The sequence below is a fragment of the Podarcis cretensis genome, assembly GCF_951804945.1.
Source record: "Podarcis cretensis genome assembly, chromosome: Z".
NCBI lineage: Eukaryota > Metazoa > Chordata > Lepidosauria > Squamata > Lacertidae > Podarcis > Podarcis cretensis.
In genome coordinates, this window is record NC_137184.1 from 31,340,376 (window position 1) to 31,358,289 (window position 17,914).

Genomic DNA, 17,914 nt, shown 5'->3' on the forward strand with positions numbered 1-17,914 from the left:
ATGTATTTGAGAGTAAATGCCTGAAAATATTTTATATGTTTTTAATCTCAGACAGGGAGGCGTTGAAAGAGCTGAAAGAGGTAGTAGAAAGTCTGCTGTGGTTTAACACATTTCCATTGCTGAATCTGGCAAGATCTGGGCCAAATCCATTTCCTGTAGCTGGAACACCTTTTTGTCAAATAGGGGTTGGCAACAGGCTTCAGCTAGCTAGGCCAGTGGACTTTTTTTTTCCCTGGGCAAAGGAAAGCAGCTCACATCTCCACATGATGTGAGGTATGACCAGAATCAGGTGCACAGGGTCATTGCTATAACTGACTTTTGACATGCCACACTAAAGAGAGAGAGACCCATTAAGCAGCTGTGAAAATCTGGTCTCTGTATTAGTAAACAGGAAGTGATGCTGTACTTCCCTAGTGGCATTTTTTGGTGCTTGGTGGCTTTCCCTTCATGCATCAAAGTGAGATAATAAGATAAGCTGTTAGATTCCTCCAGGAGTGCCAAAAATAGAGATCTAAAGCTGAGTTCTGCATAGAAGTGATGTATTTTGGACAGTACTGCTGCAGCAGAAAGTGAGGGAGGATGGGGAGATTTGTGTCATTTAATGCTTCTCCAGGAAAATACAAATCCAGGACAAGAGTATAGATTGTAGCCTAGCCTCCTGTGGTCTTCAAGTACCGTACAAGTTGGTCACCAGCAAAGTGTCCAGAGCTGGTTGTTTCCATTACTCTACCAACCCTTTGCTTGAGTACTTGTACCACATCATTGCTGTCTGGTAGGGCTGGGTCGACTGTGACCCTCAAGATAACTGCTGGACTCCTCACTCCAATCACCTCTGACTGTTGGTTCTGCTGGCTGGGGCTGATGGGAGTTGTAGTTCAACAACATCTAGAGGGTGCAGGTTCCTCAGCCCTTTGTGGGGCTTCCTCGGTGACCTAACATGGTTCTAATTCCTATATGAAATTTTTCTTTGACATTTGTTAGCATACAATACCATTCAGGTTTGGGGGAATGAGCAGGGTGACACCCATAATTTCCCTGTTTGTGTTAGCTTTTTTAAAAAGTGTGGAACATCATGATCAAGCTGATTGTGATGCAATAGCCCAATATGGAGGCACCTTTTCATGCAAGCACACCACCTTTCTGTGAATCTTTCTGAGTCATAAACCTCACCACCAGCCATACGTGCTCCTGAGGCCTGTTGCCTGGAAGCAGCAGAAGCTGGTGACTTTCTGAAGTGGAACTTGGTTTTGCAGCAAGAAAAGAAGGTTGAAAGGCAAATGCCAAGTGTGTTTGCTCCAAGATGCAGATCTAGAGCGGTGCTTTCTGCTGTTGCCCAGGCGCTTCCCTGCACACATTTTTGCAAACAGGGAAATTATAACATCAGAAACGGCTGATGTAGTTTGTACTCTCTTTCATCCTCAACCCTCTGCCGATCTATGCATTTAGTGTTTTGAATAAGAATAGCTTGCCTTCAACTGTGGCATTTCTGGTCATATTTTGAAACCAGCATTTTCGGCATCTCTCTCTCTCTGCTAATAAAAAAGTGACATTTGTTTTCAGAGCAGCTGGCTTGTGGCTTAATATTCTATTCAACAGGTGGTTTCATGTATAATGCAACCATAGCTTTCTCAGTTCCAGCTAACTTTCTTTAGTTACGATGAAAGCTCTTTCACCTTTCCCCAATGACTTTTCCCATTTCTATCTCCATCAAGGGGGGGGGGGAGAATAGGGAATAAGCCTTTCCTAGGTGCTTGCTGTCTCCCTACTGAGCAGAAGCTAACTAAATAAATGTAAGTAAAATTCTACATGTGGAATTCAGTGCTCCTTTGCACTAGATCTTGGTTAATCTGTGTGCAGAATTTTGTTGGGAAACAGCATGCAGAACAAAAACTTGGATTGCTACATCAGATCAAAATCCATTTACTTCAAGGTTAGCTAACCTGTGGTCCTCCCAGATGTTGCTGGACTCCCAGTCCCCATCAGCACTAGCCAGGACAGCCAGTGCTCAGGGGTGATGGGAGTCCAGCAACATGTGGAGGGCCACATGTTCCACTATTTCTGCATGACTTAATAAGCACTTTCACAGTTGTCCTCCACGAACCTAAGAATCCTTTACAAAAGCTGTCTAAGCCTGCGACTATCACAACCTCATCTTATACTTGCAAATTCCATAAATTATGCTTAGTGTGTCGGGAAAGTACTTTTTCCTCTTGTTGATACTGAACCCTATTGCCAGTCAGCTTTGTTAAATGATCTCAAATTCCAAATGTTACAAAACGGGAGAGAAGTTTTCATCTTTTCTACATCAGGTATGGGGAACGTATGGCCCTCTGGAAGTTCCTGGGCTCCCAAAGCCCATCAACCCTGCTAGATTCCCCTTCCCTGTTCTACACAGTTCATGCACACCTATTTTTAACCCTCACAGTCTTTCTTAGCATAGATGAAATAGTCTAGTGAAGATGAGCAGCAGCATGCCTTTGGATTGTAGAACAGCTGAGGATCTGGCCTACTGGTCAGATCTTGTTTCCCACCCATCCTTTCCCTGCAGCACAGTTAAGAAATGAAAGACAAGTGACACTTGGGGTGTGTGAAAACAAGGCAGTGCTTGCTTTATTGCAATGACATTACAGTGGTGCCTCGCAAGACGAAAAGAATCCGTTCCACGATTCTCTTCGTCTAGCGGTTTTTTCGTCTTGCAAAGCAAGCCCATTGACGGCTTAGTGGATTAGTGCTATTAGCGGCTTTTAGCGGCTTATCAGCTTAGCGGATAAGCGGCTTAGCGGCTTAGAAAAAGGGGAGGGGAAAGGGGAAAAGTCGGAAAAACTCGCAAGACATTTTGTCTTGCGAAGCAAGCCCATAGGGAAATTCGTTTTGCGAAGTGCCTCCAAAACGGAAAACCCTTTCGTCTAGCGGGTTTTCCGTCTTGCGAGGCATTCGTCTTGCGGGGCACCACTGTAATTCTGCATAGAAACCACACAGAAGCTTGTGGTAAACCTTATCTAGCCAAATACAACATTGCCTCTTGTTTCACAAGAAAATGTCTTCATTTCCCTAATCTAAACCCAGCACCCTCTATATTTAAATACTTCAATTAAGCACCTCACAAGATCATCCAACAATGGCACCCTATTAGGACCCAAGGTTCCATAAAAATGACAACTTGGGTGTTTCCGAGGTGGCAGCTTTCATTCTCCCTGCATTGTGCCTCAGCAAGTAGGGCTCTTGCATTCACCCAGATAATTTTTTTTAAAATCTATTCTTAATTTTAAATTTTGTGTTCGTAAATGTTTATGCTGTAGCCCTTTATAGACTTCAGTTGTTTGATTTTAGAGGAAAGCCATGCTTTTGTCCCCTGCTGTTCATTGTGAAGGCCTTTGGCTACATATAGTAGTAGTAGTAGTAGTAGTAGTAATAATAATAATAATAATAATAACAACAATAATTAAAAAAAATATTTATACCCTGCCCTCCCCAGCCAAGACTGGGCGGCTAACAACCAATAATAAAAACAAGTTGATTAAAATACAATTTAAAAACAAGATTAAAATACAACATTAAAACATTAGGGTGCAGCCTCTTCACAGGAGGAGAAAGGAAAAAGAAAGAGGGGGAGGGAATCAAACTGATTCTAAGCCAAAGGCCAGGTGGAACAACTCTGTCTTACAGGCCCTGCAGAAAGAAATCAGATCCCACAGGACCCTGGTCTCATGAGACAGAGCGTTCCACCAGACCAGAACCAGTGTTGAAAAGGCCCTGGCTCTGGTTGAGGCTAATCTAACTTCCTTAGGGCCCAGGACCTCTAGGGTGTTGCTATTTATGGACCTTAAGGTCCTCTGTGGGGCACACCAGGAGAGACGGTCCTGTAGGTACGAGGGTCCTAGGCCTTGAAGGGCTTTAAAGGTCAAAATCAGCGACTTAAATCTGTCTCTGTACTCCACCGGGAGTCAGGGCAGCTGGAAAAGCACTGGGTGAATATGCTCCCATGGCAGAGACCCCGTGAGGAGCCTCACTGCAGCATTCTGCACCCGCTGGAGTTTCTGGGACAGCTTCAAGGGCAGCCCCGCATAAAGCGAATTACAGTAATCAAGCCTGGAGGTGACCGTCGCATGGATCACTGTGGCCAGGTCGGGACAAGAAAGGTAAGGGACCAACTGCTTGATGCGGAGAAGGTGGAAAAATGTCACCTTGGCTGTTGCTGTAACCTGCGCCTCCATGGAAAGGGAGGTGTCAAGGATTACACCCATACTCTTAACGGAAGGCAATGGCACTAATTGGGCTCCTGCAAGAGAAGGGAGTTGGTCCCTCATCCCCATGCCATCCCAACCCAGCCAGAGGACCTCTGTCTTCGAAGGATTTAGTTTCAATCGGCTCCCACGAAACCATCCAGTCACAGCTTCCAAGCATCTGGTCAGTGTGTTTGGGGCCGAGTTGGTGTGGCCATCATCAGCAGATAGAGCTGAGTGTCATCAGCATATTGGTGACAACCCAGCCCAAAGCTCCGGACAACAATCTGGGCAAGGGGGTGCATAAAGATGTTAAAAAGCATCGGGGAGAGGATAAAAATTGATTGAACTGCATTAGGCCCCTAAATGCAAGCTGGCCTGGGATTAGTTTCACTTAGGTAAAGGTAAAGGTACCCCTGCCCATACGGGCCAGTTGTGTCCGACTCTAGGGATGCGCGCTCATCTCGCTTAAGAGGCCGGGAGCCGGCATCGTCCGAAGACACTTCCGGGTCACGTGGCCAGCGTGACAAAGCTGCAGCTGGCAAGCCAGCACCAGCGCTGCACACGGAAACACCATTTACCTTCCCGCTATAAAGCGGCACCTATTTATCTACTTGCACTTAGGGGTGCTTTCGAACTGCTAGGTGGGCAAGAGCTGGGACCGAACGATGGGAGCTCACCCCGCCGCGGGGATTCGAACCGCCGACCTTGCAATCAGCAAGTCCTAGGCACTGAGGTTTTACCCACAGCGCCACCCGCTTCCCAGTAGTTTCACTTGGGAGTGCTCAAATGGAGCTAATTCTAGCAGGGATCAGCTCCACTCAGGAGCAGCAGTTGGGAGCTCCCAAGTGAAACCAACCGTAACTGGGGCTATATTTGAGGGCAACTGCAAAAGCTCCACATGTCAAGGGATAATTGGCACCATGGTTTAATGTGCTTGATTGATTATTTGCAGCTGCACCTCTACCTATTCCCACATCTGACATTATAGGGCACCCAACAGGGGCAGGTGGGTATGACAACATTGTGTGGCTAATTAAGACTCTTGGAGGGCCTAATTTGGCTCATAGGCTAGAGGTTTCCTGTTCCTGTTTTATTGTCGCCTGGTCATTGCTCTTCTTCTGTAAGCAATGTGCACAGATGCAAATGTGGAAGTGAAACAGTTTTTCCAGTGTGTCTCTGCATGTATACCAAGCATGTCATTTTAGAAATGTGTGTTTATTTCAAATCAGTTTTTAAAATACGAGTTTATTTAGGTGTGTATCATGTGAATCTCTTAAGGATTATGTTTACACGAAAGAGTGTTTCAGTGCAACTTTAAAGTTGGGGCAATATTCACCTAAGCCCTTCTTAGAGTAAACCCACTACTCTAATGAACCTGTTTGTCATTTCCATTAACTTCGATGGGTCTACTCTGAGTGTGACTAATGTTGAACACCACCCACTGACTTATTATTATTTAGAACAAAAATCATTGGTCCATCTCTTTCAGTAGTGTCAGTGCTGAGTAGCAGTGTCTTACTCAGGGGGGGACATTCCCAGCCCTACCTGTAAATGCTGGGGTTGAACAAGGGACCTTCTGTGTCCAAAGTAGATATTCCACCTTTGACCTGCTGCCCTTTCCGCATTTGTCTTGGGGTTGTAGAAGTGAGGAGAAGGACACAGGCACCTGCCAGCAGCCAAGCAAACAAGAGCTTCTGAATATAGGTTTGGTTGTGCATGTTTATTTGTATTCAGTTGACAGCTCTTTTGCAGATTGCTTGATCGAAAGGCGGAGTATAAATCTACAAATTAAATTAATGATCTGGCCCATAGAAGGCCATCTGCTGGCCTGCTAGATGTCAGGGTTGCAGCTGGTTAGATTGATGAAAAGGGAAATAGGCAAAACAAGTAGGAACTGCAACAAAATATCAACAGCATTCGATGTTCCTGTTCAGGATTCCAGCTCCTCCATTGCATTCCCCCTTTCTTGCTTTCCCAGTGACTGTCACTCACCCAAAGGAGGGTAGTCCATTGGGGCAATGGGGGCGCTGCTCCAACAGCCGTAATCTGTCCTGTTCTGCCTACCTTCTTTCTTACTACCTTCTTGCCCTGCCTGTCAGCTTCCTCCTCCTTAGCCTCAACATTGCCCTTGTAGACTTTGGCAGGGAAGAGAAGGATAGGGACAAAAACCAGAAGGAATTAACTCTGTCTGACATTGGCTGAGGTTGCACATGTCAATTGACACTGGCTGTTGGGTATCTTGCCTTGCACCCTATCAGTACAAATGGGTGCCAGCCACCACAGTGCTCACCATTTCAAGTCATCCAAGCATGCTCAGTCCTTGTTGGGCCACTTTTGGTTATATACACAATCAAATTCCCAACCCGAACATCAGAAACAGAGCAGATGCTGCTGCTAAACAGGACTCAATGCTGTGCTATTGTCATTAAATCTTGGAAACGATGTCCTTGCCAAACATACTTTTAAAGGGTGTTCAACGTCTCACCAATTTGTATTCAGGCATTCTGACATTTATGCTCCCTGAAACTTGCGCCTTGCAATGATGTATAGGTTGTATTTAACTCCAACTAAATTAGCTAAAATGTATAGAATGAGAAACAAGAACTGTTGGAAATGTAAGGATAAAGAAGATTTTTACCATATGTGGTGGACATGTGATAAAGTTAAAAGATTTTGGGAAAAGATTTATAATGAATTTTTTTAAAAAAATGTTTAGATATACAGTGGTACCTCGGGTTAAGTACTTAATTCATTCCGGAGGTCCATTCTTAACCTGAAACTGTTCTTAACCTGAAGCACCACTTTAGCTAATGGGCCCTCCTGCTGCTGCCATGCCGCCAGAGCACAATTTCTGTTCTCATCCTGAAGCAAAGTTCTTAACCCGAGGTACTATTTCTGGGTTAGTGGAGTCTGTAACCTGAAGTGTATGTAACCTGAAGCATATGTAACCCGAGGTACCACTGTATCTACAGAAAGTTAGCTGGAACTGAGAAAGCTATGGTTGCATTATACACGAAACCACCTGTTGAATAGAATATTAAGCCACAAGCCAGCTGCTCTGAAAAGAAATGACACTTTTTTTATTAGCAGAGAGAGAGAGATGCAGAAAATGCTGGTTTCAAAATATGACCAGAAATGCCACAGTGAAGGCAAGCTATTCTTATTCAAAACACCAAATGCATAGATCGGCAGAGGGCTGAGGCTGAAATACAAACCCTGAAGCGTTCTTGTTAGGTATGACAGGAGAAGAAATTTCAAAGGTAGATAAGAGACTGTTTATGTATGCCACGATGGCAGCTAGTACTTTACTGGCCCCAAAATGGAAACAACAAGAATTACCAATGATAGAAGAATGGCAGACTAAGATGATGGACTATGCAGAACTAGCAAAGTTGATGGTAAAAATCTGAAACCAGAGCAACCAAACGTTCCAGAGTGACTGGAGTAAATTTATTCAATATATAGACAATCATTGTAAACATCTAAAGACACTAGCAGGACTGAGATTAATCTTGTATCGTCAGAAAGATGGACCTATCTACTGATGTTTAAAGTTTAAAATATCTAAGGAAAAAGGTAGAATGGAGATGATACAAATGTGTGTGAATATGAAATAGATATTAAAAAACCAGACAATGGGATGGAGGGAAGTCGAGAAGCTCTGTGCAGCTATTAATATACTAAATAAATATGTTATATATATGTTAAAAATAAATATTTTTTTTAAAAAAATAAATAAAACTTGCTCCTTGTTACTTTGAAGAATAAAAAATATGTAATCCCATATGAAGCAATTTTAAAATATATAAACTGAAAGAAATGCCTGTTTAATTGCAGAAATAAGGTAAATGATCCATAAATATACATTTCTCTGATTATGCAGTCTTTTATTTATATATTTAATTAAACAATGCATATACTGCTTAATTACAATAGTCTTTCAACAGTTTGCAGAACAAAAAACAAAACAAAGGTCAGTTAAAACCATAAAATCAAACAAGTTAAAAGTTTGTGGGAACAAAAAAGGCACTGGAATCGCAGTGTGGGAGGGAGAGAGGCTAGTTGAATAGTAAAGCATTGGCAGAACTATAAATACTGTTGCTCTGTTAAGGCTGGAGTTCTCCAGGCCAGGCAAATTCATAGGGAAACCATTGAGGAAAACAGATAAAAAGTGGTTTCCAAACTATGAGCTTTTAGTGTGACCCAGTCATGTTTCCACCCTATGATACATGCAAGTGTAACTGACCATTTTATGCTTCAGCACCTGTAGCTGCTGCTTTTTCCGTATACATCCTGACAGTGGCGGACTTTGGGCTCTCAACTTTCAGTGGCGCCCTGTGTGAGACAAACTGGGGGGGGGGGCTCTTCTTGTGCTCTATTCTGCAGCATTTTTGTGGCACCTCTTGCAATGCAGCATACAGTGCAGTTGCGCTACCCTAAAGCTGCCTCTGGTCCTAGAATGTACTGTTGAACCTGTGAGCGTGGTGTAACTAAGCATACAATTTCAGCACTGGGTCTTCGATCCTACCACCACCACAACGTCTTAAAGAAAAATGCAACACTTTCATTGTAGGGCAATATTTAAAACCAATTAAAACAAGCCACCAGCCAAGGAAGGTATTACTGAATGTATATGAAAACAAAGAGGCATGGTAATAGGAATCAGTTGCTTGAATTTGGGACAGGGAGCCGTTTTCAGCCTGAGGGCTGCATTCTCTCATGGAACCACAAACCAGAGATGGCTGGGGTCATAGTCAAAAGCAGAAGGAGCAATGGATGCCACTCCTACCTTTGAACAATGGGATGCATTCCAGCCACATAGAAGAGGTTTCTGCACCCATGTTTGGAGTGTGCATATATGTCCATTCCCTAGCCTAGCGTCTGGCTTCCTTGAAATGTGGTACATATTTGCTGCATATCTTCCATACTGCCCAACAACCAGTCACTCATCCTGTACCTCAGCTCTCCTGCATTCTGGAGTCTGTGATGGATTTTCTGTTGCCTGACATGTCTGGGTTCTTCTGAAGAGCTCCTTTCAGTTTTCCATGGGTGGCTGCCAGCAGAGCCCTCTTGAAATTGCTGGACAGAAAAAAGAAAATAATGGGGTCGAAGCAGCAGTTGAGGGCTGAGATGCAAAGGACAACTTCATTGGCAAAGTGGAGGGCCTGAACACTCTCTGCAGCAGAAAAGACCCCTACCTGGGCAAAGATGTAGGGCACTCGGACCACGTGGTAGGGAGCAAAGCATATTGTGAAGACGAGCAGGACCACAGAGATCTTCAGAGCGGCTCTGCTGCTAATCCGCTTACTTTTCCTTAAGGATGCTGTGTGGAGCTTAAGAGAGATTTTGCTGTAAGAGTAAAGGAAAAACAGCAACAGGAAGAAGAAAAGGAGGACTGCTATCATGTTGAGCACTGCTGCAAGAGCTCCTCTCTTCTTGAAGTGGAAGCATTTGTGGCTGCAGGGGTCGTTGCTGTTGCCCTTGTTGAAAAAGTATGGCAGCATTATGGCAATGCAGAGCAGCCATACCACTCTGGAGGCAGAAGTGCTGTGAGGTACTTTGTGGATCCAGAACTGCTGGAGGGGCCAGATGATCTTCAGGTAGCGGTCCAGGCAGATCAGGCTGAGGAGCAGGATGCTGATGTACATGGTGATATAGAAGACTGTGCCAACCACTTCGCACAGGATGGGAGGGCCACTCTCATTTTGATAAGCAGCCCGAAAGGGCAGGCAGAGGGCGAGCAAGAGGTCTGAGATGACAAGGTTCTTCATGTACACCGTGATGGAGTTTGTCTTCTGTGTGCCAAACTGGAACACCCAGAGGGCCAGCATGTTGCTGAAGAAACCAAATGTGGAGATGACTGAGTACATCACAGGCAGAGTCCCTGCAAGAAAGCCATCTTGGATTTCACAAGTTGATCCATTAGAATCATTCCTTGGGAGATGGTCATTAGGGGAAAGGAAATTCATAGTTCTGCAAAAGAAAAGGGGGGTGGGACCAAGGTGCAGATGATTAGCTGATTCCACAAACAACTTGGTCCATCTTTGCACTAGATGCCATTTTTGTAAAGAAACCTGACAGCACAGTCATGTTATTTTAAATCATTTTTAGTCCACCTCACTTTTAGCTAATCATTTAAATTTTGACAAAACCTCAGTATATGTTTTGTTTAAGAAGTTAAAGGAAATCTAAAATTCACAATTAAATGTTTTAAGTGCTATGTTTTAACACACCAGAACCAAAGTTGCACAGAATGAATGCATCTGTGCATAACTAGTGTTTCATGTGCACTTACTTTGTCCTGTGATTTATTCTGTTTGTCCCATGATTTCTAGTCATGCGTACATGAGGAGTTTTCTTTGTCCCATTGCTTTCCCCAGGAAAGCTCACCGTTTCACTGCTGAATCAGAACATCAATCCACAGAAAACCCAATAGACATTTGTTCCAATTCAACAGTAAACAGCAGATCTTCCTGGGGAAAGTGACAGAACAAACAAAAACAAAAAAGGAACCTCTCAGACCAGGGGCATTGCATGAGCTGCTGGTGGGCGCATGCATGCCCTGGGGACAGGCTGCGGAGGGTGAACGGAGCCTGTGTCAAGCCCTCACCTCCAACATGCCGCTCACATGGGCCAAGTGGGGCCACGCTGCACCCCTGCGCACCAGCAGCCCTTAGCAGGCACAAAGGGAACACTCACACTGCCCTGCCAGCCCTGCACCACTTTGTGATGCTGCAGTGCTATGTGGAGGAGGATGCAACAGGTATGCACCCTTCCTGTTGTGTCCTCTTCACACAGCCCTGTAGCACAGGGCTGGCAGGGCGGCAAGGAGCAAGATGCATTCCCCCAATGCACCCGGGGTCCACTGCCCCTCTGGCCCTCCCCACGTGGCACCACTTTCTCAGACCCACGACTATTTAATCACATTATTTAATGATGAACAGTGTCGGATTTACGTATAAGCTAAACAAGCTATAGGTAAGGCCCCACTCTCTTGGGGGCCCAAAAAAAATTTTTTTTTTTAAATAATATTTATTAAGCATTTTCAAATATGACAAAAAAGAAAAATGAAAAAATAGAACATCCATTCTATAATCTTATTTTCATTAACATTTTTCCAGGACTTCCCCACCCCACCCCCTTTTGTATTCCAATTCTTTCAAATAAATTCAACAAGTTCTTACCCCAAGTTTTAGACTTATTACAATTAACCCAATATTAAGAATGTTTTTCCCTCCCCTAAAATCGACCACGCTCCCTTCCATGAGTTCCCCACTTTAGTATGCAGAACAGATTAAAATTTTAAAAAGATAGAAAAAAGAATAAAGTATAGTTTAACACCCTTTGGATTCCAAATTTCCCTCCCCCCTTTCCCGGTTGCGTTCCCCAATGTCCATCAATGCTTGTTGTCATCCTGGAGATCCCACATCTAGGCCGAAATCCTTCAGAAATCCACTTTGCCGTCTTTTTAAATAGTCTTTGCCATCTTTTTAATCATCTTTGGTTTCAAGCGTCCAGTCTTGGAAGAAATTCTATCTCAAAAAAGTCCATTTTTTTTTGTCCGATTCTTATTGTTCATGTTGTTCTTGTTGTTCTCTCTCCTCATTTTTCTCTAGTTTCATTTCCTGCTGTCCTGCAAAAATGTTCCAATTCCAAAAGCTTCTAAAATCTCCTACAGAGGCTTTGTTATTCAGGAACAAAACTTTACGTCAAGTCCCTTCCATTCTTCAATAGATAAGTCTATTGTCTCCTTTAGTGTAGAGACCTCTGTAGACAAAATAGTATTCCATTTCTGCAGTTTCCCAGGAGATAAAAAATCCAGTTCAAATTCCATGACAACAATACTTGTAGTGTCCCATAGCCCCTCTAGGGGGGTTATAGTTACTCAGTTTCCTTCCAGATCCACCCAACAGTCAAAGTAACTTGTTATTCCTTATTTTAAACAATTTGTATCTAATTTGTAACAAATGTAACCGGCAAAGTCCTCCTAACAAAGTTCTCTTTTTACTCTTCAGCTTTGACAGCTCCTTTGACAGCTGTCAAAGCCTGTGTTTCTCCTCTCCCGGCGCTCTCGCGGATCGCTCCCGGTCCCGGGGGGGGGGGGTTGCATTTTAGCTCACATCTACTTTTCTCCTCCAGCCCAATCTTATAGCTTTCCATCGTGAAATTAATAGCTTTATCAAACTTAGGTAGCACTCGATCTTAGTTGTTAAATCCTTTGCTTTAAATCCTCTACAACAGGGGGGAGGCTGACTTCCTTTTTGCACCTCCCCCGCTCGCTCCTAATTTAAAATTTAAAGTTTTTTCCTTTTTTAAGTCCAGTTTCCAATTACTCACGGGTTGTTCTTTTAATCCGAATTTTCAATTGAAGAAGTCAGCGCTCTCCGCCAAATGGCATGCGGCTTCGCTCGGCAAGGGAAGCGGAGGACTCATAGCACCACCACCCCCCCGGCACCTGCTCCACAGCCTTTAAAAAGGCTCCTTCGCAGGCTGGGGGGGGCGCAAACGGTGCCCGCCGAGTCACCATGCCCATGGGTTTCAGCGCCCATGGTTTTTGAGGGTCCCCGCGACGCCGACACGGTAGGACCCAGCCCCTGCCGAGCAGGCTCCCTCCGGAGCTCGGAGGGAGTCCGCCATTCGGCGATGGCGCCAACCCGGAAGTCTGGGGGCCCAAAATTTTTTTAAAGAAAAAAAAATAGATGTACATTTCCAAAATATAAGAGAAAGAACAAATAAAATAAAAACCTTCATACAGCAACAGTGTTTTATGTTGTGCAGACTCTCATGATGTAAGTAATGGGCCCCACCTGCTAGCCTGCTCCCTAAAATATCACTTCTTCTTAATTGTATTTCAGTTCCACAATTAGTTTGATAAAATACATATTTTGTTATGTGCAAATGGCTTTAGGTACCTATTAGGTCCATATATTAACTGTATAGCATATATTCAACACAAAAAAGTGACAATTTGTTGTTGACAAAGGACAGCTGGACATATAAAGGGCCCCATTACATTCAGTAGCTTAGGGCTTCATCAAACCTAAAACTGGCCCTGATGATGAACCTACTGTTTCAGAGTGTCTAATGTCTGTGGACAGAGATTTGTCAGCAGAAACTTCCAAACTGACAAGCAAACCCAGAATTGGTTCTATATTTGTATATCTCTGCCAATATATGGGAGTGGGCAAGAGCTCAGTGGTACAGCAGCTGCTTTGCATGCAGAAGGCCCCTGGTTCAATGCCCTGCTTCTCCAGGTAAGGCTGGAAGGGACCCCTGCTTGAAACCGTGAAGAGCCACTACTGGTTAGTTTGAACAACTCTGAGCTAGATGGAAAAATTGTCTGACTTCATATAAGACACCTTCATGTGTTCCTATGGTAGAAGCAAAACATGCCATGACGAAGCACATTTTTATCTTAGAAGAAGGTTTTGCAATTTCCTTTAAATACCAGCATCTTTGGGTATCTTAACTATTAATGTTTGTAAGCAAAAGCTACCCCCCACACACACACATTTCTATACCATGTCTCCTTTTTCAGATTCATTTACAATCTGAAAAACAAAAATATTTGCTTTTTATTTACAAAAACAAAAATCAACAAAGACAAAAACAAGAAACAAGAAAACAACACTATCAGGACAGAAGCAAAAAAAATACCCAAGAGTTTCAGAAATCAGACATATTGAAATCATAAAGCTCCAAGTAATATGAAGGTTATCAAATACCATACCTATGCCTGGTTTTCCAGCTTATAGCTTAAGCTAACCATTCTAGGCTTAAAAACAAACCAACAACTTTTGCCTACCTTTGCAGCTTTGACTTCTTTCACTCGTCCCAGCTCTTTTAAAAAGTCCAACGAGCTCGTGACAGAATTTCATGTAGTGTCTCTGCCTCTTTCACCTCTAATGTCAAGATGCTATACTGTCAGCAAAGAGATGGGAAGTGGTTTGGTATGTGGGAGGGTTTTTTATATATATAAAAAGAGCAAATCCACAAAAATCAGCCCACATCTAACAGTGTCTGAGCCTGCTGCAGAAAGAGAATAAGTGAAAGAGTGTGCTTGCTTGCTTGCTTGCTTTTCAGCAAAGGGAAACAGAAGCAATTTGCTGGAGAGGGGGTAGGGAGTGGACACTTGGGCTTAGGATGAGAGGTGACGGTGTTTTCCTTGTGCGCTTTGTATACAGCATGTGTGTCTTGGGGTGAGATGCATATGCATCTGAGCATGCAATTATCAGCATTCCTTCTGTTTTCAATGTTAAAAGCTTGAAGTTTCGTTGCTTACGTAGCCACAAACATATACAAGAGGCTTGGAGAAACCTCAATTTTTACAAAGTGCAACCACCCCCCCAAAAAAACCCCCACACAACCTACCCATTGGGAGACCTCAAAAACAGCCCAGTGAGGCTTCAGAATTCTTACTACCTGATGTGGGGTTTGGGGACAGGGGGGAGTGGAGTTGCTAGGGTGGATGTTGTGTTGGTTGTAGTCCAGTTTTTCCTTGGTAAAAATTGTAACTGGCCTATTTAAAGGGTAGCGCATTTGGCCTTTTGAAATGATACAATGAAAACAAAATGTAATTTTAATAAAGCAACCACCTTAACATTAGTTGTTCATTTTTGCTGTCTCTACACTAATACACAGAGTACAGGAAACAAGCAAGAGGAACTTGAGCTCTTAATACAGGGTGGCAAATATGACCTAATAGTCATTACTGAATCCTGGTGAGATGAGACTTAAGACTGGAATATAGAAACTGGTGCCTCCCCCCACCTCCAGCTGGAGCTCTCCAGAATTCATTCTCAGAGAACAAGGGAGTTCACAGTGAGCTCCAGCATCCCTTTTTCTAGAAAAACAGCACTGGGTACAACCTATTCAAAAGGGATAGACCAAATAGGAAAGGAGTAGGAGTAGCATTATATATAAAGGATGTGTATGTTTGTAAAGAGATCCATGACCTGGATCATGGAAAGCAGACTCAAAGTCTATGGGTAAAAATGGTAGGAGTAAGAAGCAACAGTGATCTTACTATGACTGTTGGCTATAGACCTCCAAGCCAGACTGAGGACTTGGATGATGCCTTCCTAGAGCACCTTACCAAACATTCAGAAAGGAGAGAGGTAGTAGTCATGGAAGACTTCAGCTACCCCAATATCTGCTGGAACTCAAACTCTGCCAAGAATGCAAGGTCCAACAAATTCCTCAATTGCTTCACTAACAATTTCATTTCCCAGAAGGTGGAAGAAGCAACAAGGGGATCCTCACCAACAGGGAGGAACTGATTGACAAAGTGAAAGTACTGGGGAGCTTGGGAGGAAGTAATCATTTCCTCTTGGGTTTCATTATAAGCAGGCAATTAAGAAGGCTGATTTCAAAAAGCTTAAGGAACTACTGAGTGAAATCCCATGTATTATTTTTTTTGCACTTTTTTCTCCTTCTTTGTTCTTTCATCGCTTTATTTTCTATAACAAATTATTTTAATGAAATGGTGTGTGTGTAACACCTAAAGAAACCAGCGTGGCTGCATAAGTAGCTCCCAGATGAGCTGAAATGTAAGAGATGGAAGCTAGGGTGACAACTTGAATAAAATATTGTTAGGCCAGGTAACCCACCTTGCACACCATTTGAATGGGAATGCCCATCCACTTTGTGGGGGCTCAGCCCCCTCAAATATTATATTGTGGGGGCCAAAGCCCCCATAGCCCCTAGGAGTTGGCTCTTATGGATGGAAGAAAAGAGAAATCATGAAAGAAAAATATACACAAGCAGCCAACAGTTGCAGGGAGAAGGTTCAGGTGAGCCAAAACAGAGAATGAGCTATTCAATGCTATTCAATGACAGAGAGAAGGCAGAATTGTTGGACCCCTACTTTGCCTCTGTCTTCACCCAAAAAGAATGAGCCACAAGCTTCATGGATCAGGGGAATACTGTGGACATAGTATCATAGAATTGTAGAGTTGGAAGGGACCCTAAGGCTCATTTAGTCCAACCCCCTGCAGTGTATCTTGTATATTTATTTCAGTAAGCCTTTTGACAAATGATATTTTTGCAGAGAAGCTGGTAAAATGTGGGCTGGCTGAGGTTAACTCCCTGACCGCCACAGTGGTTTGAGTAGAGCTCTTGCTTATTGTTTAAAATATAATATTGGTGTGAGTGGTGCAGTGCTAGAATAATTGTCAGAATCTACTTTTGGCACAGTTTGTGGTTTGTGTTTGTTTTTAACCTATTCTTTAATATATTAGATGGAACTTAAATTGCTTGAATTGCATGGTATTATATGTTATATGGACGTTTCAATTTGTATAAAAGTTAGAAGGGCAGGCCTACAGAAGGGCAGGGCGAGGTTGGCTGTGTACCTCCCTGGCCCGTTCTCCCATCCAGCAAGTGGGTGTGTTTTTGTATAGCTTCAGCTGTTGACTGCATATTGTTAGGCTGTAGAGAGGAATCTGATGTATCCCAAGTTAACCATTGGTTCATTTAGGCATATTAGGGGTGACTCTCCAGGGCTGGAGGCAGGGAACCTCTTTCAGCCCCACTTGGAGATTTTGGGGATTCAACGTGATACTTCTTGCATGCAAGGTTGGAGCTCTGCTACTGAGCTACAGCCCTTCCCCCATTAAAGCACCCAGTATTCCCCCATTAAAGCACCCAGAGCCAGGGCCTTTTCAGTACTGGCCCCGACTTGGAGGAACGTTCTGTCACAAGAGACTAGGGCCCTGCGGGACTTGACATCTTTCCACAGGGCCTGCAAGACAGAGCTGTTCCACCAGGCCTTTGGCCAAGGTACAGCCTGACACCCTCCTTTGACAATCCTCACAGAACTCTAGCCCAATGGTTGCCATTAATTTGATTTGAACTGATTTTATAATGAAATGATTTTAGAATGTTGTATTATTTTACTGTTCTTAGCCGCTCTAAGCCCGACTTCGGCTGGGGAGGGCGGGATATAAATAAATAATAATAATAATAATAATAATAATAATAATAATAATTATTATTATTATTATTATTATTATTATTATTATTATTATTATTTTTCCAGGCTCTCCTCCCATCCAAGTACTCAGCAAGGCTGATCCTTCTAAGTTTTCAAAATCAGGTAAGTTCAAGGTGGTGTGGACATAGGCAAGGATGGGTGAGACTGAGGAATAAGCAACCAGGATGTTTTAATGGGCAATTTTATTTCTGATCATTCAACAACTGGGCGGCAGAATCCTTTCCCAATACAGCAGAATTCACCCAGAGATTTCTAAGTAAAACATGATGCAGGTGTGGGGCCAAGGGTTGAAGACCCATTACTATTTCTGCAGTAGGTTCCCTGCAAGGTCCCTGTCTCCAGCATCATGAAGCCACCTAATGAGCAGGAAAGGGGAGATTTTTTACCACTAATAAGATGCCTGACCCTTTGTGCTGATAGGAACCAATCAGAGTGAAAATAGTCAGCCATTGAGGATGGGCTGCCAGGGTCCTGTGGAGAAGGCAAGCAGGAAGATCTTCAAGGAGGTGTGCAAGTCCTATTATGTACAACAGAAGTTCATGGGAAACACAACTTGAAGTCACTGTGGAAGAAGACATTGGAATGCACCAAATCATTTGCCCATTTACATGCACAGAAATTAGTAGATCAGTCTGAAAGGCAACTCACGGAATTCTGCACTGATCACCACAATGCATCCCTTCTTCTTCTTCTT

General features: G+C 43.4%; 1 protein-coding gene across 5 annotated transcripts in view; it reads right to left on the reverse strand.

Moving 5' to 3' along the window:
• Window positions 1-7,280: 7,280 nt before the first annotated feature.
• LOC307207666 (putative G-protein coupled receptor 34) overlaps window positions 7,281-17,914 on the reverse strand; it is a 245,213-nt gene continuing 234,579 nt past the window's right edge. For all 5 annotated transcript variants that reach the window (XM_079961748.1, XM_079961747.1, XM_079961749.1 and 2 more), the window contains 2 exons: window positions 14,032-14,147; window positions 7,281-10,199 (listed from right to left, as the gene is read on the reverse strand). In XM_079961748.1, the coding sequence (XP_079817874.1) occupies window positions 9,185-10,195 (1,011 nt within the window). In that variant the 5' untranslated portion in view covers window positions 10,196-10,199; window positions 14,032-14,147 and the 3' untranslated portion in view covers window positions 7,281-9,184. The remainder of the gene's footprint in view (window positions 10,200-14,031; window positions 14,148-17,914) is intronic.